Below are 22,679 nucleotides of genomic sequence, written 5' to 3'. Positions count from 1 at the left end.
TTACCCACCACAAATTAGTTGTCTCATTCGAAACCTGGATCATGGGATCTCCAGTCAGCAAGGTTGAGTATCCTTCATGGCAAGTTTAATATATGAGCTTAAGCCCCAACCCCCTCGATGCATTTTTAACTATCTCTTTGTACAAACCTTTCGTCAAAGATTGCGCGATATTCTCCTTGGACTTTATCCAATCAATGGAAATAACGCCGATTGAGATTAGTTATTTCTTAGCTTTAACTATTATAGCTTGGCTAACACAATGTATAGATATAGCTGGCACAGGCCTATGCCAAAGAGGAATGTCTTCTAAAAATCATCTTAGGCACTCGGCCCCCTCTCATGCTTTATCTAACGCAATACTCTCAGATTCCATAATGAATTGAGCGATGTGTTTGTTTGGAAATCTTCCAACAACAAATCCACATGTTAGAGTGAAACCATATCCACTCGTAGACTTAGACTCCTCTGAGTCAACTATCCAGTTTGCATCATAAAGTCCCAAGGACAACAAGATACCTTTCATAAATCAAAAGAGTATTTTAGGTACCATAATACTCTACTCAGTGCATCTGAATTCTCTTGCTCTGGACTACAATTATATCCACTTAACTTACTCACAATATAGGCAATGTCTGGACTCTTACAGTTCATTAAATTCATCAGACATCCTATAACTTTTGAGTATTCAAGTTAAGATACTCCACTACCCTTATTTTTCTTGAGACTACAAGAATAATCGTACGAAGTACAAGCAGGTTTACAATCATACTGATTGTATCTCTTAAGCACAACTCAACATAATGAGAACGACTAAGACTTATAAATGTTTGATTATCTTCTAATCCTCATCCCTAATATTACATCAAAAGGGCCCAAGTCTTTCAAGTCAATGTTCTCATTCAGTGCATGTTTTTAGTGGAATTGATCACATCTATGTTTGTATCAAGCATATCATCAACATACAAGCATACAATTACACAGACATCCTTAACAAGTTACTTGTAGACATACTTGTCAGATTCATTAATTTAAATCCACTATCCATTATCACATGATTAAATTTTCCATGTCACTGTTTACGTGCTTATTTGAAAACCATACAAAGATTTTTCAAATTACAAACTTTGTATTCACAACCTTTCACTACAAAGTCTTCAGGTTGATCTATGTAAATTTCTTTACCTAATTCACGGTTTTAGAAAAAGCTGTCTTAACATCCATCTGATGTATCTCTACGTTCTTTATGGCAGCAATAACAATTAGTATCTCAACGGAAGTAATTTCCGTCACAATTGAATTAGAATCAAGGAAATCTACACCTTCTTTTAGTTTATAGCCTTTAGCTACCAACTTAGAATATTTTTCCACAGTTTCATCTACCTATCGTTTCCTCTTAAAGACTCATTTACATCCCATGGTCTTACAACCTGGAGGTAAACTAGAAAGCTCCCAAGTCTGGTTCCAACGGACTGAGTCCATTTCACTAAATGAAGCTTCTTACCAGAATGGGGTTTCAGTAGATATAAGGCTTCTTTACAAGTCTGTGGCTCAGACTAAGCTAGGCATGTTATGAAGTCGGTTTCATAAGAAGTCTCAAGTCTAATTATTTTACTTCTCTTAGGCTCAACATCAACTTCATCTTCCTTTAAAATAAGTTCTGACTATTTGAAGATAAATCTAGGGGATCAACAACACATCTCTAATGAGGTACAGGTTTAGAATAAACATGTTCAAAGAACTCAGCATCCCTAGATTCCGTAATAATATTCACACCAATGTCAGAAAAAATCAGAACACACAACCAAAAATCTATTTGTAGAAGTATACTCAATATACCCTATACGAAAACACAATCAACATTTTTGGTTTCAATCTAGTTCTTTTAGGAAGAGGAATTACAATCTTAGTCAAACGCCCCCACACTTTGACACATTCATAAGAAGGTCATCTACCGTTCCATAAACCATATGGAGTTTCATCTGATTCTTAAAAGGGTACTTTATTCAGGATATACTAGTTAAGAGGACTGCCTCCCCCCACAAGGCCGCAGGTAATCCTGAACTAATCAACATGGAAATTATCATCTCCTTAAGGATACGGTTGTTATGTTCAAGGCTTCTAATTGGTTTCCAACTTCAAGTTTATACATCTTAAGGCTTCTAAGGCGTCATCCTTATCCTAAGCAAGTATACAAGATAGTACCTCGTACAATCATCTACGGAAGTTATAACCATCTTTTACCACAGTGGTTTTGGGTTGAACTCATGTCAACTAGGCCTAACTGAATTAATTCTAAAGGCTTAGAATTACTCTGAACATTTGTGCTAAAAGATTTTATAGCATATTTTGATTCTTCACAGATTTCACTTTTGTGTTCAAAATCCAAACTAAATTTGGGTACGAAGCCTATGCTAGCCAGTTAAGCATTGACTTATAAGTTTACGGTTCCAAGTCTACCACGTAAAACAATCAATCACACAAAGATATCACAAGAATCAACTACGTTCACATCATCAGTTTTTCCGTTAAGCTTATATAGACCCAAAGTCCTATAACTCTTGCTTAAAAAATCACTGCCTAGTTACAACAAGTTTTCCAGATTCAATTAAGATCTTAAATATTTTTCCATCTACAACAGAACAAGATACAAGATTTTCGCATATGCTCGGAACATGAAAACTTCATTCAATGTGAGAATATTACAGATATGAGCTTCTGCTCGACCTTTTCCTTTTATGCAACCTCTATTGCATATGAGTTACTCAATAAGAGTTTCTCGACATCCCCTATCCTATGATAGGAGGTGAACAGGTCTCTGTTTCAACAAACATTCTTGGTGGCTCCAAAGTCCACCTACTGGTCTCTCACATTGGTTATTAAAATAACTTCCGACATCATGCCACCAAACTCGTTCTAGTTTGTTTCAACTAAATTAGCATTAACTTTCTACTTATTAAGGTTTTTATGTTGTCTAGAATTTACTGCCGCGTGGCCAGGAATTTTACAAACATAACACTCACCCTTAACTAAAGTAATTCCGGATTCAGGTTTACGAAATATACCTTTATCATGAAGACCATGCTTAGAGTTGCGTTCGATGTTCTCACCTTTGCCATCTTTGGAAGATTTGTTTCCAACCACATGCGGCTATTAGCCATGTCCCTCGGAGATGACACCTTTATTCACAAATCACAATTCCAAATCAGAAAGTAAAATATGAGTTTTGAAGATAACATCTATATATACAAACTTCGTTTGAATCAGCGTTTCAAAAAACTCATGGTTACCCCACAAAAATTAATTTAGTTAACAACAATTTTCTGCTCGTCAGAATTTTTCAGAAACGATTTTCTGTTTTGTAAAATATCAAAAAAATACTTTTACAACTCCAAAAATTCTGAAATTTTACGCGGGTAACTATCAGGATGTCTACTACGTTGTGTCAAAAGGGTTCATCGAAATTCCTTCTATATTAAAAGATAAAATTGAAACTCTACAACTGACCAGAAATTCGTTTTTGTTTTTTCACTCCACAATTAACATCCATGATTCACAAACCAATCAATCGTTTTCGATTATTACAAATGATAATGTCTTAAGATTGTTGGGTGCAATAATCAAAAACAAAGAAAAATCAAATAAGCAAAAGTTATTGATACTTAGCTCCTTTATAATGGAAGTGATTGTTTTGACGAAACGAACAAGCTCCCCGTATCTCCGCAACAGCAACAAGGCAAAACTTTGGAAAATAGAGTGAGTCACGTGTTCAACACGCTGTCCTTAAGACATTAGCGCCCGGCTACACTCAAGAGTGATGCTATAGCCCTCACAGGACGGATATCTCCAGGATAAAACACCCTAATACACCTACTACTAGCATATGTAGTAGATGCTCAACTTGAGCTTGGCAACTCCGAAAAAACCGTTAAGGAAAATCGTGAATGCTTAAAAAACCGCTATAAAATATTTTCCCTTAGGGGTCTCTCTAAAATATAGAGCAACCCCTTTCCCATAGATTTTACAAAAGTAGTGAATTTCTTTATATAATTGACAAATACAACTTAAGAAAAAAAACTCCCCGATGTGGGACTAAAAGCTTTATATAGTTTCTTAAAACTACTAAAAATTGGAAACTCCACGATGTGGGACTAAAAAGTTTCATTCACAAAATAAAACAATAAATTATAATTTTTTATTAAAACTTTAAAAAATTATTTTTTTATTAATCGTTTTCCAACAGAAAGACCAATGAGTTGTTTTGGAATCGGACCAACAAGTTGATTCCGTGAAAGCCACAACTTTGTCAGTTTTCGACAGTCGCCTATACTTGGTGGTATTCTACCTTGCAATCTATTTCCCATATAATCAATTCGATCTAGCTGAGTGCCATTGCAAATGTTTGATGGAATTTGTCCGGAGAATCGGTTACGCCCCAACGAAACATATACTAGATTGCGAAGCTTTCCTATGGAAACAGGAACGCTTCCGGTTAACTGGTTACGTTCCACGCCTAGTCCGTTTAGATTCACAAGGTTCTCAAATCCAGGTGGAATTTCACCAAATATATAACATGGTAAGCTTAGTCGAGAGGTTGGCTACAGAATCCGGCAGTCGTCCAGATAAATTGTTGCCAGCTATAGAAAGTACTTCCAACGTACTGGAATTTGATAATGAATTAAAAAAGCTAAGATCATCTGCTTCACCAATTCCGAAATGATTATCTTCAAAATTAAGAAAAGTGAGACCTTGCAAAGCACCCCGGTACAGGTCCGCTGAACTGATTCTGAGGGACAGATACTTCAGATAAACTGGAAATATTAGAAATCGAATTTGGTAACAAGCCATGAAAATGATTCCCGCTTAAATAAAGATATTGGAGATTTTGGAGCGTAGTTCCAATATAGTGTGGAATGGATCCACCAAGTTTATTATAGGACACCGCAAAAACATTGATTAAGGAGTTGTTAAAAAGTTGGGGTGGAACATTTCCTGATAAATTATTTCCAGAAATTTGAAATATTTCTAATCTAGATAACTTGCTAAGCTCGGATGGAATGTAACCGTGTAAATTGTTGGAGGACAAATAAAGCGAATCCAGAGCCGAAAGGTTTGAAAGTGAAACTGGGATGGTTCCTGCCAGGAGGTTTTCTGAGAGATTCAGTTTTTGAAGCTTAGATAAGGAACCGAGCTCGGTAGGAATTTCCCCTACTAGCTCATTGTTCACTAATGAGAAATTTTCGAGTTCTGTGCACGAGGTTATGTTCTTAGGAATATTTCCTGTAAGTTTATTACTTGATAACCAGAGAACCTGAAGACGAAGTAAACGACCAATATCTTGAGGAATTTGGCCGGTGAAGTGATTGTCATATAGAGAGACAATCTTTAAGAATGAAAGATTTCCTATGTATGGAGATATTGGACCTAGCAAACTCATGGATTGTAGACTCAAGGTGGTGACCCTGCCTGGATGCCGACGACTACATGTAATCCCCGTCCAGTTACTGCAATGAGACGACTCATTCCATGAACTCAGTGCTCCCAATGGACTGTTTATCGCATTTTTGAAAGCAAGTAAAGCTGATCGATCAGTTTCCGCAATGAGATATTGGGACGTAGGTAGGAAATTCAAGGAGAGTAATGTTACAAGGGTGACAAAAATGACCAATATGAAGCTCAACTTATGAAACTCCATCCCAGCACGTAATTTGTGATGAAAAGTTTATCACGTACGCTGGATGGTATCTCTAGAGTCTTATAGCTAGTTGTATCAAGTTTTCTGATATATTGATCGAATGAAGATTAATAGTCGAATGCGGAGAGATTCACATCCACAATTTTTTTCCAGATACAAATAGTACATGCAGTCATTATGAGACAACTAGATTTTAATTATCTTCCAGCATCACTTAGACAAAAACAATAAAATATCACGAAACATGGAAATATCTCATGAACCACAGAACACTGCACGACCAAGACTGATGGAACGGGAGAGACCCTCTTCTGCCCTGGTGTGCACGGCATGCAACCATGTCTAACTCTCGATGGTATACATTAATTCAACTGACTCTAACTTTACAATTAACAACGAAACTGACTCTCTTCTTCGTGATGACTACGTCTATGAATATGGTTTCACGTCCCTAATTATTCAATGGAAAAATACAATTTAGTCCGAAATCTCATCCAAATATACAAGTTAGTCCGCACCAGTTATAATTTAATCCTTCATTTATGTGGAAAGTACCCAATTAACCTTTCTGATTTACAATTTAATCCAAAATATTTATAGTTTAGTCCAAGGGTGACTAATGAATATGTCATCAATTATAAACAATATAAAAATAAATAAACAAATTATTTTTCAAACCGCTCGTCCAAAATTCGCAAACATTATATATTTGGAAAGCTCTTTTTGCAAAAAAACAAAAAAATATCTATATGACTATATAGTTTTTATTTTTGTGGGAATGTTATAAACACCTTTCATTTTTGTTGACCTAGCACAAATATCCCTGAGGGGAAATTTTTTTTTTTTTGGAGCCAACTTGAGAAAGTTGCTTTCTTTTTTGGAAGCAACTTGTGTAAAGTAGCCCCAACTTCTGGAAACAACTTCAGCAAGTTGCCTCTACATCTGGAAACAACTTGTGCTAGTTGCTTCAACTTTTAGAAGGTAGGGGTATTTTAAAAAATTATAAGTTCCCAATCAGGACTAACCAACATTCCAATAAAAAGAAATGTAGGGTATTTTTCAAGAGGTAGATCTTGAGGAGAATTTAAATACACAAAATTGGTTAAAAGGACCAAAATCAACAATTCCTTAGTGGAAAGGACATTTAGATTGTGATACTGTTTAAATGGACAAAAATGTAAAAATACCCTAGATGTAAACTGTAGCGCCCACTAAGCTAGCAGCTGACTAATCCAAGAGATTAACTAAATAAAGAGGCACTACGAATCTAATTCAAATACTTAAACATTCAATTAAGAAATCTGCTACAAAACTTATCCCAAAACTAACCCCGCTCAGAATATATATACATGAACTTCTCTCAAATGATACATATACAATAGTCAATTGGTTTACAGATACAATAAACAACATGATAAACATAGCAGAAGTTAACTAATTAACAGAGTCAACACTTGTGGCTTTCGCTGCGCAACTCTGATCTGTCTCTGAAAACTGAAAGTGAGAATAATTAACATTTAACTTCTAAGTAATCATAAACAAGATTAAGAAAAAACAATAATGTTTTTCCAGACATTAAATAGTGACCAAGTCACTGAGATACACCAACACGAATATGGACAAGCTCTTTCTTCAAACAATGTATACTATGGTTGTGCAATTCCGAACTCGCAAATCCACACCTAATCGTAAATATGGATGTCGACAATTCCGAACTCGCAAATCCACACCTAATCGTAAATATGGATGTCGACAATTCCGAACTCGCAAACTGTCGACCAATATATCATAAAAGCTCTAGGTATAAATGTGAAAGAGCATATCCTCACAGAAGTAAAAAAACATGTATATGGACAAACTCCTTCTTCAAACAATGTATACTATGGTTGTGCAATTCCGAACTCGCAAATCCACACCTAATCGTAAATATGGATGTCGACAATTCCGAACTCGCAAACTGTCAACCAATATATCCTAAAAGCTCTAGGTATAAATGTGAAAGAGCGTATCCTATATACCACACGTGGAAATTCTTATTTCCTGTAACAATTCATATTGACCACAACACATTACAGGTCCTATCCGAACCATGAAAAGATTAACAGAATCAATAGAATCATCGTAAAACGAGTTAAACAATGCATAGAACGCGCAAACAGAAATACATGAGTTTGTTAAATATAAACCGTTGTAAAGGAAAACAATAATGGTTAGTAAAGAGTCAAATGTATTCCCACCTCTTTTGATGACAAGCCATGCCTACCTCGAGATCCACGATCCGCTGGTTCGTCCTTGAATCGATCGTTGTTAATATAGACTGACTGTTAATCACACAAGAAAACAAAGAATCTAGCCAAAAGGCTCATACAAGAATCATACAAGTCTATCTAATGTTTCTAAGCCCATTTATGGTTCTACACTTCTTTATTATCCATCTCTTGCATATCTAAAGGTTTAACTAATCCAATTAGATTGATTTTATAGTCCATAGTTAAGTCTTATGAATATCTACAACTTTGTAGAATAAGCCAAAGGCTAATTCGGACCACAAGAGGTCCAATATGTCTAATTAAGAAAAATGGTCTTAAGCCCAAGTCCACTAATCCGGCCCACTAAACTAGGGCCTGGTCAATCTGGTCAACTAGCAGTCACTAACGGTCAACAGGGTCACCTAACAGTCAACATAAGTCAGTGTCATAGTCCAACCCACTGTCAAAGGGTTAACTCGGTCAAGGTCACTGAGTCAAACCGATTCAACTCAGGTTATTTTCGGTTAACTCGACTCAGTCATACACTGAGTCAGATACACTGAATCATTCAGATATCTAACTGATAAAACAACACAAGGCTTGAGCCTCTGCTCAGCCCAGAACACTAATGAACCAAAATGGTGCATCTCAAGACAAGGTACCAAAACCTAAACTCAAAACAGCTTCTTCATTCTTACTTCAATTCTAACACAATCATATAATTCAATATACAATTTTAATTTAAGCTTTACCTGCAAAAGTAGTAGCAAGCCTCCCAGTGCATAGATTCAACTCCAAAGTTCATCTAACCTTCATTCTTACAATACAGTCATACAAATATTTCATTTCAACTCACTACACAACCATTCCAACTCTAACTCTATCTCTAGATATACTTTTAAAACATCCATCATATGCTCAAACACACCACTAGAACTTCAACTCACTCTACCGTTGTACATGAAAACACATTACAATTCTCACTTCATCTTTGTAGTTACAACTCTAGCTATAATGCTTAAACCAACAATCCACGTAGCACCAACCACTCTAAATATGCAGTCCAGTCACTGCTACTTCTCCTCTCAATCATTACTTCCACTCCTGAACTGCAACCTCTTACTCCATGTGGCATTCATCCTAATAGTTCACCACTTCTTCACATGTACTTCATTTCAGCACCATCATCACTTCTAACTCCACATCCTTGCAATTTCAGTTCAGCAATAACAACTACACAAACAACACCATCTTACTTAACTTCATTTCCCTCAGCTCACATCATTCAGAATTCATCTCAATATCTACACTGCCTGCACATTCGAACTCCTACAATCCATGTAACTCTGTTCAGTTCTCTGTAACGATCAATTCATTTCCACTAAGACAACACATTTAAACCACCGATGCAACTACACCTGCAGTAACATTTCTTCTATGAAACCATCTAACAATCATTTATACTCTTTTAAACCATACTTCAATTCATATTTAGGATAACAATTACAGAACCACCACCAACACACATCTCCATTTCACTTTCATGTTAAGTCCTAAGCTCGTCAACAATCACATACATTAACGATGGAAAGAATAGCTTATTAAATTAACTAAGGAGAACAATTACCTCATATACAAGTCCAACTCCTTAAGACTAACCAATCTGCTCTGCTCATTCAGTTCAATCTCAATCAACACAAATACCCATCTGTTGCTTCCACAATCATCAACAACCCTCTTAATCTTCAACTATTGCAATTCAACATCACCCTTGGTTCACCCACACGCTCAAAAGAGAACTCAAACTCAAAAATCATCTTCCTTTGTTAATTATTCAACACCATTCTTATTTTCCATCTGCAACTGTTCATCACAGCCAATTCCCAATACTCTTCAATAAACATAATGAAACCCTAATTCTTCAACTCTAAACCTTGATACACATAAACCCGTCTCTAATTCCATCTTAATTATCACCTAATTGAACTCCAATTCGATTCTCTGAGAAACCCTAACTTCCTGATTCATCAACAACACCGATTCACATCATCAATTAAACAATAACCCCTTCGTTGTTTGACTATCGGCAACTCATTTACCCATCTATTTTATCTTTTCACCATTCTCAGAGTCCATCTTACAACCCGTAGCTTCTTTAATTCGAACCCAAGACAACAATTAAATCTTCAGATCAACCAAACCCATTCGTTCTTTATTTATTAACCACTCTATTACTCATCAACTGTTCTTGAATCTGATCTACCAATCTCAAATCGCCACTCAAACGAACTTCAAGACGATTTCCAGAAAACCCTAAAATTGATTCACAATCCTCTATCTTTCAGTTCATGTTCAAATCATAAATAACCCCTCATATCAATTATACCCATCTCTAATTAATCCACTAGAGTAACCAATTCACCTTCTAATCTTCTCAGAGATTCTTCTCATGAATCCTAACTAATTCCCTCTCTGAAATAACTCTTCCCATGAAATAGAAATAACCACTTGAGTCAAAACCAGCACCATCACTAATCGCTTGATCATACCGTTCTTTGCATGATCTCTGTGTACACATATATCTCACTATCAGACACGTGTATATAAAAAGATACGTGGAAAGCATGCAGGCCAAAACATCAAAACATGATGCGTCACGAAACACCAAATAAACCCCGAGGAGTTACTTTATCTCATCCCCAAAAGAGAAGCTAATATCAACGGTGGAGAGAAAGTTAGCTGACACGGACTGACAGGGGCAGAAGACACTTGTCTGACACGAGCAGACCCCTCAACTACCCGTATTAAACACTCTGAGCAGTGTACGTGTCGACCAACCTGTGGAACGAGCGAGGATGCCTCTGCGGGATCAAGGGGCAAACGCAGACATCCGCGTGATGGACGCAAGGACACAAGAAGATAAGGTTCCAACGGTCTTCAGAGATGGGTCCCACGTTCTAACCTTATAAATACCCAATCTCCACCAGGAGGAAGGGGGATCGGAAAAATCAGGGAGAGAAAGAGAGAGGGAGAGAGAGATTGCAAGGGTAAGTTAACCACTTAGAAGAGAGAAACATGTAAACCCAAAAGTCATTCGACTATTCATGTAACCGTGAAGAACATAGTAAAACAACAAACCCCGTGGATGTAGGCCTTAGTGCTGAACCACGTAAACCTTGGTCTTATTTATATTTCAGCACTTTACATTTATTTAGCTCCATGGATGTTTACTTATATGTTTTGTTTTCCTTAATACTTATATCCCATGCGCAAACGCCTCGCATGGAGTTGTTAGATGAGGCCATGATAAACCCGAAGATTTTGAGCCAATGAATCAACACCAGGATATCATCATCACAATCTCTTTAGATGATAATGATTGATTGTGAGCGTTCGGACCCCCTCGCAGGTTTGTGTGCTCACAATTTGGCGCTAGAAACAGGGACTTCGTCCCGGTAAAAGATTTATCTTTTCCTGTGATTTCATTTTAAATTGGCATATGATTGCTCTGATTTATCAGCTCGGACCGTATAGATTATTCGTTAACTGTATTATGTTCAAAAACCCACCTTTTATCTTCGATAAGAGTTATTGTTCTAATCCGTCGGATTTACAATTTTCGTAGTTTTTATACTAAGGATCTCCTTTAATAAAACTTTAACCCATATATTATAACTTGCGTGAATTAATTCTCTCTTGGAAGATTGTATTTCGCCAACTAACCCGCTTCACGCGGATATTCCCGTTTTTGTTGTTTGAAATAACTTATGCAGAAAGAACGTATTGTGAGTAAAGAAGGCAAGTTTCGACGAGATTTCATTATCAACAAAAGGGCACGTGATGGAAAAGACGCAGGAAGCAGGAAAATCCAAAGCTTTGTCAAAAGAAACACCCAGGACAACCCCGGTCATCACCCGAAGCAAGCAGAAAGGAGATAAAGCTAAAATGACCAATCGAAGGCAAGATACTGCGGAAATCACTTCACCTCTGAACGCTAATTCAGTTGCAGCGGCGGCTCTCAGAGCAGCAACGACAAAGTACGGGGAGGCTGCGGTAGTCCCGAAGGCTGCGGAGGCTAGCAATACCTTCGCCATGAGTCAACTTAATCAACCAAGAGAAAGGGTGGATGAATCCAGAACATTCCAACCCGCGCACCTTCTAACTTTTGGAATGCCACTAACAAATGATCAGAATCAAACCATACCGGCGGCTATAGCACCGCAGAGGGGCGCTCACCCCAATTTGGAAATACCAGCAACCGAAGATGAACCCCTGCCACCTTTAGTACAGACCATGGAGGAGGGCGGCACCATGGCTGTAGCAGCACGCTCTGGGACTCCCAATCAGGGGTCCAACCAATCACACCGACTAATGGCTGAGCTTGAGGAACTGAGGAAGAGCCAGAAAGTTTACGCAGAAGCTGTAGCTCTGTTGGCCAGAGAAAATCAAGATTTAAAGGAGCGGATTGCTCTAAGCACGAAGACCAGCCAACAACTTGATGAAGCAAGCTCCAAAGCACCAGAGCCAAACCGAGACTGTAGAGTCGTCATAGCGGCTAATGAAGACGCGACAAGGAGACGTAGCGTATCCGACCCGGATTATGACGATGGAGAGTCAGACGGTAATGAGCCGAAGAATTTAGAGCACCAACGCGCAATGGAGGAACTACGAGATGAGATGATGGCCGAGATCAGGCAATTAAAAAATAAACAAGGCGGGGGAAGGTTAGAAGAGGTCATGAGAGAAGCTAACTCCACACCCTTAACTCATCGCTTGGCCAACACCCCTATTCCACTGAAATGCCCTGTCCCAACGTTCGAATGCTATGATGGATCCAGCGACCCTGCTGCACATATTCGGTACTACAACCGTGTCTTAGCTAGCTGGGGTCAGAACGACGTCGTACTCTGCAGATACTTCCCGTCAAGCCTGAAGGGATCGGCGTTATCATGGTTTGATAATCTGCCACCAAACTCCATCCACTCATACGACCAACTCGCAGAGAAATTCTTAAGAACATACATGTACAACAAGACTGTAAACACCGGTATGGATAAGCTCTTTTCACTAGCAATTGGCTACAAGGAAACCACGAGGGAGTACACTAACATATGGCACAAGATCTGCCAAGCCATAGGGAGCGTGGACCCAGTGGTAAGCATCAATTGCTACAAATGGGGCTTAGACCGAATGAGCCCCCTATTTGTTGAAATTCATGGGAGCGTGCCCAAGACAGAGGGAGATCTTCGAATAATTATCGAAAAGCACGCTCGACTTGAAGAAATTCAACGGGAAAACCCGAGGGCATATCCGCAGAGGTCTCACCGCACCAATTCAGCGGAACAAACCAATGGGTCCAAAAGGAGTTGCTCAGGGGAGAGACCTCACGAAGATAGGAAGGAACGGAGGGATGAACGAAGAACAGGCGACCGAAAATTCGAAGATCAAGTTTACACGAAACTCAACGCTAGCTATGCTCATATCCTACGAGAGATCAAAGGGAGGGAAAACTTAGAGTGGCCATGGTCTAAGGGAAAGCATCCCCCGAGATCCGAGAAGTCTAAAGATTACTGTGAATATCACTGTTTCAACGGACACCAGACCGAGAAGTGCAAGAACCTTAAAATAATGATCCAAAAATTAATTGATGCGGGAGAGCTCAAACATTACATACAAAAGGATGTTACCGAGGACAGATCCAAGCGAACCAAACCAGTACAACTTCCGGAAGGAAACCGAACAATCAACACCATCTCGTGTTCCGAAGCCACAGGACCTTCACTCACAGCGCAGATTGGAAAAAGGTTACGGAAGCAATTCGAAGACCGCTGCGAGTTATATAAGTTCGATGGGATAGCGGTGGACGAACACGAAGAATGGATGAAATCTCCTATCATCTTAGATGCCGAGGATATCGAAGAAGATATGGAAGACCATAACGATCCCTTGGTCATAACATTACCAGTAGCTGGATGTAACCTCAAAAAGATCCTCATAGACGGGGGAAGCTCTGTAAACGTCCTATTCTATGATGCATTCAAACGGATGAAGCTCCATGATGAACAGTTAATGACCTATTATCACACCATCTACGGATTCAATGGAGCAGCCACGAAGCCCTTGGGAGACATCGTGTTACAGGTTAACGCAGGGCCCATGAAACTGGATACCCGATTCAGTGTGGTGGACACCCCTTCCCCCTACAACGCCATTATTGGACGACAATGGGTACACAAGCTCAAAGGAGTTGCGGCAACATACCACCAATACTCAGATTTCCAACACCTGAGGGAATAATGGAGATCAAGGGAGATCGATCACTACGCGAGAGTGCCAGGCCACTCAGGATCATATCAACAATGAGCAAGAAGAGCAGCGAAAAATCCGAAGAGTAAGAAATCAAGAAACCGCGAAAGAGAAGCCGTAGACCTATTCCTTAAGGAAACTACAGGAAAAGGCTTGACGAAAGATGGTAATGTCCAAGCTCGGAAACAAGTACCTCAACAACCAGCGAAGAACAGAAACACGCTAAATAGCAATTAAAGAGCGCCCAGTCCTCGGAAACCCGAAGCCTGTGTTCACACCAGTAGAACCCGTAAAGGAAATCAACATAGGAACGGAAGAAACCCGAAGATGGTCAAAATCGGGACCATCATGGACGAAGGAAGAGAACATTCCTTAACCAAATTACTTAAGGAATATGCGGATGTGTTCGCCTGGAAGTTAGGAGATATGCCGGGGATTGACCCAAAAGTAATCCAACATGAACTACGCATCAAACCGGGCACGCCCCCGTTCAGGCAGAAAATACGAAAAGTGGCTCCAGAATATCATGAGGCGGTAGAAACAGAACTTCGGAAGCTACTAGACGCAGGATTTATCAAGGAAGTCAAGTACCCTACCTGGATCTCCAACATGGTCATTGTTCCTAAGAAAAATGGAGGGGTTAGAATATGCATCGACTTTACTAATCTCAACAAGGCATGTCCAAAGGACAGCTATCCCCTGCCGAGCATAGATCAACTGGTTGAAGCAGTTGAAGGACGAAGATGTCATTTCATGGACGGACATTCTGGTTACAACCAAGTAGCCCTGGCAGAAGAAGATCAGCCACACACAGCGTTCTATACCCCACATGGCCTTTATTGCTATACCAGAATGCCTTTCGGGCTCCGAAACGCAGGGGCAACATACCAAAGGATGGTCGATGCTATCTTCAAGCCATGGATTGGAGGAACCCTAGAAGTCTACGTGGACGACATGCTCGTCAAAAGCAAGCTGCGTAAAAATCACCACCAGGACCTGAGGAATATCTTCGAAGCAATGAGACAGCATCACATGAAAGTGAATCCGGAGAAATGTACTTTCGGTGTCACCTCGGGGAAGTTCCTCGGGTATCTGGTGACGAAAAGGGGCATCGAGGTAGACCCAGCAAGATTCAAGCCATAGTAGAGATGCCGTCCCAAAGAATCTGAAGGAAGTGCAGAAGCTCAATGGGTCCATAGCAGCGTTGGGCAGATTTATTGCACGGTCTTCGGACAAATGCAAACATTTCTTCAATATTCTTAAAAAAGGGAGCAGGTTCGAATGGACCGCTGAATGCGAGGAAGCATTCCAAAAAATCAAAGAACATCTAGCTTCAATCCCATCCTGCAGAAGCCAGACCCTGATGAAGTTTTGGCACTGTACATAGCAGCAACGGAGGACGCAGTCAGCGCGGTATTAGTCAAAACCAATACAAAGGTAGAACAGCCTATCTATTACGTCAGCAAGACACTCAATTCCGCGGAAAGAAATTATACTAAGATTGAACAACTCATCCTCGCACTGGTATGGGCTACCCAAAAACTGAGAACCTACTTCCTAACTCACCTCGTCAGGGTACCATGCAAAGCACCATTGGAAGCAGTCCTCAAAAGCACGGGAAAAGTGGGCCGAATAGCCAAATGGAACACCCATCTGGACCAATTCAACATCATTCATGAAATTCAACATTCTCAGAAGTCCCAAGTTCTGGCAGATTTCTTAGCAGACCTCCCCCTAGACAACGACGAAGAGATTAAGGGAATACCAGAAGCCGAGGAAGAAATCAAGGATCCAATGGATATCCTCGAACCTGCGAGTCATAGACAATGGGAAGTCTTTGTCGACGGATCTAAAAATAAGGAAGGAGCAGGAATATATTGTCATTATCACCCCAACTGGAGAAAGGATTATACAGGCACTTAGATTGGAATTCAAAGAGCATACCAACAACATTGTTGAATACGAAGCTGTCGTACATGCCCTACGTATAATAATAGAGATGGGGGTAACCGATGTAAGGCTGACAAGTGATTCGCAGCTTGTCATACGGCAAATAGGGCTCGAGTATAATGTGTACGATGACACCCTTTCAGCTTACATGGCCTTGGTCCAAACATTGGCATCACAAATCCCGAACATTAAGTTCCGGCACTTATGCAGAAGGGACCTCAGGCACGCGGATGCCCTAGCATATAATCATCCATGCTGAGGGATAAAAATGCCGAAGGTATTAAAATAGCAAGGGTATACGAGCCTTCGATTGCATCTCAATTCTCCTTCGCTACCAATCAAGATGTGGAAGAAAATATCGAAGACCAGGTAGGAGAAGACATCCATAATGACTTTGATGAAGAGATCCTGTCAAGAGCAAATCAAGACGAAGACTTCAGCAACGAAGATGACTGGAGGGTGACAATACATGCCTTTCTCGAAAAAGGAAGCTTACCTGCGGATCGGAAAAGCTAGGAAGATGCTCTCCAAAGTGGGAAGATATGATCTTCGGGAGGGGGTCCTGTATAGAAAATCCTTCCTTGGACCATTACTACGCTGCTTGTCCCGGAAAGAGGGGCATCGAATTCTAAATGATATCCATTATGGTGACGCGGGGAATCATAGCGGCATGAGATCACTAGCTGACAAGCAAAAACGCAAGGATATTACTGGCCGACCATGATACAAGATGCCGCGAGGATGTCCCGACGATGTGAAGAATGTCAGCGCTTCGCGAAAAAAATCCACGCGCCGGCAACAATGTTAAACTCTGTCGATAGCCCGTGGCCATTTGCAAAATGGGGCGTAGACATCGTCGGGCCTTTCATCGAAGGATCAGGGAAGAGACGATTTTTGATAGTAGCCACGGACTACTTCAGTAAATGGGTGGAGGCTAAGGCCTTGGCCAGGATCAGAGACGCGGATGTGTTCACTTTCATATTCCAGAACATCATTTGCAGATTTGGTATACCTGCTGAAATTGTATCTGATAACGGCAAGCAATTACAGGGAAAAATATAGACATGCTCTTCGACACTTTCAAAATAAGAAAGAACAAGTCCACCCCCTATACCCTCAAAGCAACGGACAAGCGGAAGCTACCAACAAGACCCTCGCCCTTATACTCAAAAAACAATTAGACGAGCATAAGGGAAGATGGTGCGAACAACTGCACAATGTCTTATGGGCATACAGGACAACACGAAGATCCGCTACCGGGGAATCCCCGTTTCTTCTAACTTATGGAGCTGAAGCAGTCATACCTACGGAAATCCTCATGCCAACCACGAAGACCGAAGCTTGGGAGAAAAACCTCACAACAGATATGATGTTAGAAAGGTTGGACGACTTGGAAGGAAGAAGGGAAGTAGCATTGCAAAAGATGGAAAATTATCAACGAAGACTAGCAAGGGAGTACAACAAAAAGGTAAAGCTACGGAATTTTGTAGAGGGACAGTATGTGTTGAGAACAATCCCACGGTATCAGCAAGAAAAGAAATGGGGAAAGTTAGCACCTACATGGGGAGGACCTTTTATGATCCACACATTGCGGGTAACGGTTCCTACTACCTTCGTAATCTAAAAGGCGAGGTCCTCCGGCATCCTTGGAATGCTAAATGGCTCAAACCATACTTCCCATAGAAGCAACGCAGATTTGAATCTGCTTGGAGTGTACCAGAAGAAGAAGGGAGCCTGACCGCTCCACATGTTTCTATCTCTGGAAGAGGAATTGCAGGCCTCAACTTATCAATCAAACAAGCTTTCAGATTATCAAGTCAGTGGAATCTACCGACAATATTGGGGAAAGTAGTTAATCTACAATCTCTCAGGGCTCCCCCATCAGTGTCCATAAGTGTAGGACCAGGGGGAAGGCACCCAGCAGAAAGAGATACCCAACCAATCTTAAGGCAACGGGTCGACGGAATGGGTGTGTAAATATGTTAATCCCATATCGCCAGCGGGGTGACAGGTCTCAAGACGATCACGAAGGTACCGTCCTTCAGTATCGCACCCAAACACTTAAAAACTTTTTGTTTTTTCACAAATGCTTAAAATAAAAACAAACCAACATTGCAGGTATATCAAGAAGAGGATTCATTTCATAAAGGATGATTACAAGAAGTGAAAGGCCAAATTCAAGGATACACAATCAAAAAATATTCCTTTTACAGGATATCAGCAAAAAATATCCTTGTTACATGATTACAAAAAGTGAAAGGATAATGATGCCGCGGACCCTACAGAATGTTGCGGTCTCTACCTAGATGGAGGCCCCATCGGTAGGATTATTCCGAAGACTTGATGGGACGCTCCCACCAGAAGAGGGGCCCGAGGAGCTGGGCAAGGCAGAAGGAACGGGACGACGAGGATAGTTCTTCACGAGACCATGTTCGTTCCTTAGGCCAAGTTCTATCATCTCCAGCATCTTGTTCGTCTCCTCAGCCAATTGACAACGAGCCTTGTGCTTAATAACTGTTGTCTGCTGTTGGGCTTGGGATAATAACGAAGATAGCCGATTCACTTCTCTAGAAGCAGCACCAACGGCCTCCTCGCGGGTTGCTGCTAAATTCTTGAAGTGATTGGTCTGTTCTTCCTGCTGCGCTAAGGAAGATTGAGCCTTTTCAAGTTTTTCATTTGTGACGCGAAGGCGTCCCTCGAGCTCTGAAAAAGACAACACCACGGAGTTAGCATAGAAAAAAAACATGGTCACACTCGATGAAACGGGATTATACCTTCGACACAAGCCGAAGCCTCTTCATACTCATTAACAACCGCATCTCGCGCTTCGTCAAGATGGTCATATTCCGTGGATAATTTCTTATAGTCTAGTTGAAGGTTGGTGAGAGTAAATTGACAGGCATCTAATTCTACCTGTTCATCGAATCCATCTGACGAAGGTGGTCGACCTCTTTATTTATCTTTGAGACCCTTTGCTAAGTCTGTACATGCACACTTCAAGATTCTCTCAGACTCGGCATGACGACTACGTGGCACGGGACGCGGAGGGAAAGAGCATTGCTGAGAGCGTAGACTTCAGCACGGAGCATCATCTCTTCTCTGGAAAGACAGAGCATATTATCCTGGACCCCTGAAAGAGGAATGGATCGAGCCGTTGTAATTCTTCTTCCAGCAGCTGAATCCTAGATTCCACAAGGAAGTACGCTCACGGGCTTCCCAGATTATCACGGGTCCACAGCAGTGTGCCATTAAATAAAGCACGATCATGGTTGGACAGATTTGCATGTCGACCATGAACATGCCGCGCGCGCCATACCTCAGCCGAGCATCCCATTTCTTAGCTTCACTCTTAATTTTCTCAACCAAATCTCTAATACGAGATTTTTGCCGAGCTCTTTCGTTTCGAAGCCATATCAGTCGGGACGCCACCCACTGGAGATAGGGTGGGGAGACTCAGACAGAACAACTAAGAAATAGAAGAATGCGACATACTGCGAGGGAAAAAGAACCAAAACCTGTGAAAGAGGAAACTTGGCTACGAGTTTGCTCTAACTCAGCGCACACAACAACAAGTTCTGGAACGAAGGACCGACCTCTGCTTCACTCAGTTTTTCTTTCTCCTTAGGATTTTCTTCAGTTCTTCTATTTCACCTCAGCCGCAGATAATTCTTTTCTCGGTGACGAAGCTTAGCTCGAGCTCAGAGATTTCGCTTTGAAGAACTGATACAGCACGTGGTTACAATGCTCACTCCTCATTCATCTACACATCAAGATGACAAACATTATTTCACCGAAGCATTTGATCGTCACGAAGAAGTATGTACGAAAATTTACCTCCAGCACACGCTGCTGCGGAAAAGCCATATTGATACCCGTCGGCGATGGCCATCATATCGGCAACGGAAAGTAGGGTCTCCTGCACAAGGGTAGCTTCGGGAACAGTCAACCTTTTTCCCCAGGCTTCAGACACCCGCGCCTTAGAAGACATCTCCATCATGCGACGGGTATACGCGGTGATTCCTTTTCCCCAGCAACAACGGAGCGGGATGAAGACAAATAGAAGATTCTTTTCCTTGAACCAATCCATGATGGCGTCCTCACCCTCAGACGTCGGCGACTGGGGAAGATTATCAGCAGGCGCATCAATGACAGATTTCCTTCTCTGACACGACCCCCTCAGCAAAATGTGGCATGCTCCTCCGCGCCTACATGCACAGCAGGCTCCTCCGCACCAACATCTTCTACAGTAGCGTCTCCATAATCATCACCACCAAGCACATCCCAATCATCATTGGGGGAAAGTAAAGAGAAGTCCTCGGGAAAATCGAGGGCTTCGTCAAAGAACTCCCCCGTGGAGTATATCCGATCAAAAGAAAATTCTTGAGAAGCGGGAAGGGTATCCGCGGCATCACCAGCAGGGACGGAAACATCCCCGATAACAACGTCATCAGCCACCACGGCTTTGTTCCTTCCTTCATCACCAGCATGACCAGCGAAGACCTCTTCTTCGACATTGATAGGGGAGGTACCAGTACGTTCCTCCCCATCTGTAATCTCATCCTCAGCAAACTCTTCGTTCACTGGACTAGTAACTTCTTCTTGGGCTTCAACCTCGCCCATTACAGTAGTAAAAGACTGCTTCGGCCTAATCTTTTTCTTCTTCAACACCTGAAACCAACACCACAAAAAGAATTATTTTTCCCGAGTGATGGAAGTTCTAAAAACAAAGCGCAGCTAGAATCCGCGTACCTGAGCAGCCGAGGTATTCTTCGGTGGGAGTATTGCACCGGAACCTTCCTCCTCGTCTCCCTCTACGACGTCAAGGGAATAAGGAAAATTCATACCCGCAAAGTTCAGACGCCAGGGACAGAAATCTCCATAGCGAACAGGAAGAGACTCGCGCGGCTTACTATTCTCGGTAGGCCGCCAACCGCGGGGACCAGGAATCCAACCGTAAGCCCACGGACCAACTATCTCGATAACGGTGGCGTGCCACTCGTAGTCATGATCGCGCTTGATCCTCTCTCGCGCGGGGAAGAGTTTCCGACGACTAGACGCCTCCGTGCCAGGAACATACTTCAGCTTGGCATCGCTGACCTCATTTAACAGACGAATCTCGCCCCGAGGAGCAGGGAGATTCCGAAGGCTGACACTCCACGGCTTGCGATTCCTACTATTGACGTAATCACCGAAGGAGTTATTGAAATTCTCAGGAGTATACCATTCCTTCTCCATGGGATTGGGGACGTAACAAGTCATCGACGTTTCCCCCTTACTCCGCAGATAGCATTCCTTCAGGGCGCGGAGATAATTTCCCGATAGTTGGGATACGGAACGGCTGTGAGTATTGGTGGAAGAGCCTTCACGACTAGCGAGCACGTCATAGTAGAAGGAATCACCTGATTTGTACAACGGCAGCATAAGACCAGCTTCGAATGCTCCAACCGTCGTTAAAAAATGAAATTCATCGAACTCATACTTGGAGATAAGCTCATACGTAATATCATCCTCAGGGGCATAGAAACGAACCCCGAAGGATTGAAGCTCATGTGTTTCCTTGAATATTTCGAGATCGATATGCTTGAAGGTTACTTTTTTCCTACTAACAGAGACACTGCGTATCAAGGGAGCAGCCTCATCCTCCTCGGCGGGGCCGGATGAACTAACGAACGCTTCCGAAGCTTTTCTCTTCACGGGAGGATTCTTTGAAGATTCAGCCCTAGGAGCTACACCCTTCGTATTCTTCCCTTTAAAAGTTGAAGAAGGCCGCAGATGATGCTCGGGCACTAACGAACGTAGAGGAGGAATGTCAAAAGAAACAGCGCGGGGCGGAGCCTGCGTACTCCTAGTATCATCACGAGGACGAGCCGCTGAGCGATCGAAGACTCTTCGGGAACCAGACGGTATTGTCGGAGGAATTTCTTCCCTAGAGGACGAGGCTTTCGCTCCAGAAGAAACTCGACTCCGAAGAACATCATCTTGAGACTCTCGACGCAGAGGAGATCTCGATAGCCCAGAATCAGGAGTCTGATAAGTAAGCCGCGGACGGTCAGACATGGCTGCGAAAAGAATAAAATCAAGAACAAGTTACACACAATCAAAAAACATTACCAAAGATCAAAAAACCACATCCATAGCAATACACACACGATAACGCAGAAACCCTAAAATTAGTATACATGCTCAAAATTTCATAAAATTCACACCCTCGAAGTAGTGGCTTCCTTAATTTAAGATGAAGAACAGGGGCAAACTAGTATGCAAGCATCAGAAGAAGTTCTTCATCACAAACAAGGAACAACAGTAGCAGAGAATTCACAAATCAACACAGCGTGAAACAGTGGAAATAAAGAAAAGAAAAACTTACCGGCAAAAACAGCAGTAGAAGAAACAAACAGGGGAAGCGGGCGTGATTAATGCTAAGGTGGAGAGAATTTAAGATCACAGGTCCAGTGAAGACTGACAGAGAATTTAAGATCACA

The 22,679-nt window shown here is 41.5% G+C and overlaps 1 protein-coding gene across 1 annotated transcript; it reads right to left on the bottom strand.

Annotated features, from left to right (window-relative positions):
* Window positions 1-4,170: 4,170 nt before the first annotated feature.
* LOC113289124 (LRR receptor-like serine/threonine-protein kinase EFR) lies at window positions 4,171-5,836 on the bottom strand. The gene has a single exon (XM_026538304.1). It carries the CDS (start codon window positions 5,690-5,692, stop codon window positions 4,730-4,732), a length of 963 nt encoding a protein of 320 aa, XP_026394089.1. The 5' UTR covers window positions 5,693-5,836; the 3' UTR covers window positions 4,171-4,729.
* Between the last annotated feature and the right edge of the window lie 16,843 nt (window positions 5,837-22,679).

The sequence above is a fragment of the Papaver somniferum genome, chromosome 6 (assembly GCF_003573695.1).
Source record: "Papaver somniferum cultivar HN1 chromosome 6, ASM357369v1, whole genome shotgun sequence".
In the NCBI taxonomy this organism is placed as follows: domain Eukaryota; kingdom Viridiplantae; phylum Streptophyta; class Magnoliopsida; order Ranunculales; family Papaveraceae; genus Papaver; species Papaver somniferum.
The sequence above is the reverse complement of the archived record's forward strand: the minus strand, read 5'-3'. Positions and strand labels throughout refer to the sequence as shown.

Excerpts from the sequence above, each read along its gene's own strand:
- LOC113289124 (XM_026538304.1), bottom strand. The coding sequence starts at position 5,692 with ATGGAGTTTCATAAGTTGAGCTTCATATTGGTCATTTTTGTCACCCTT.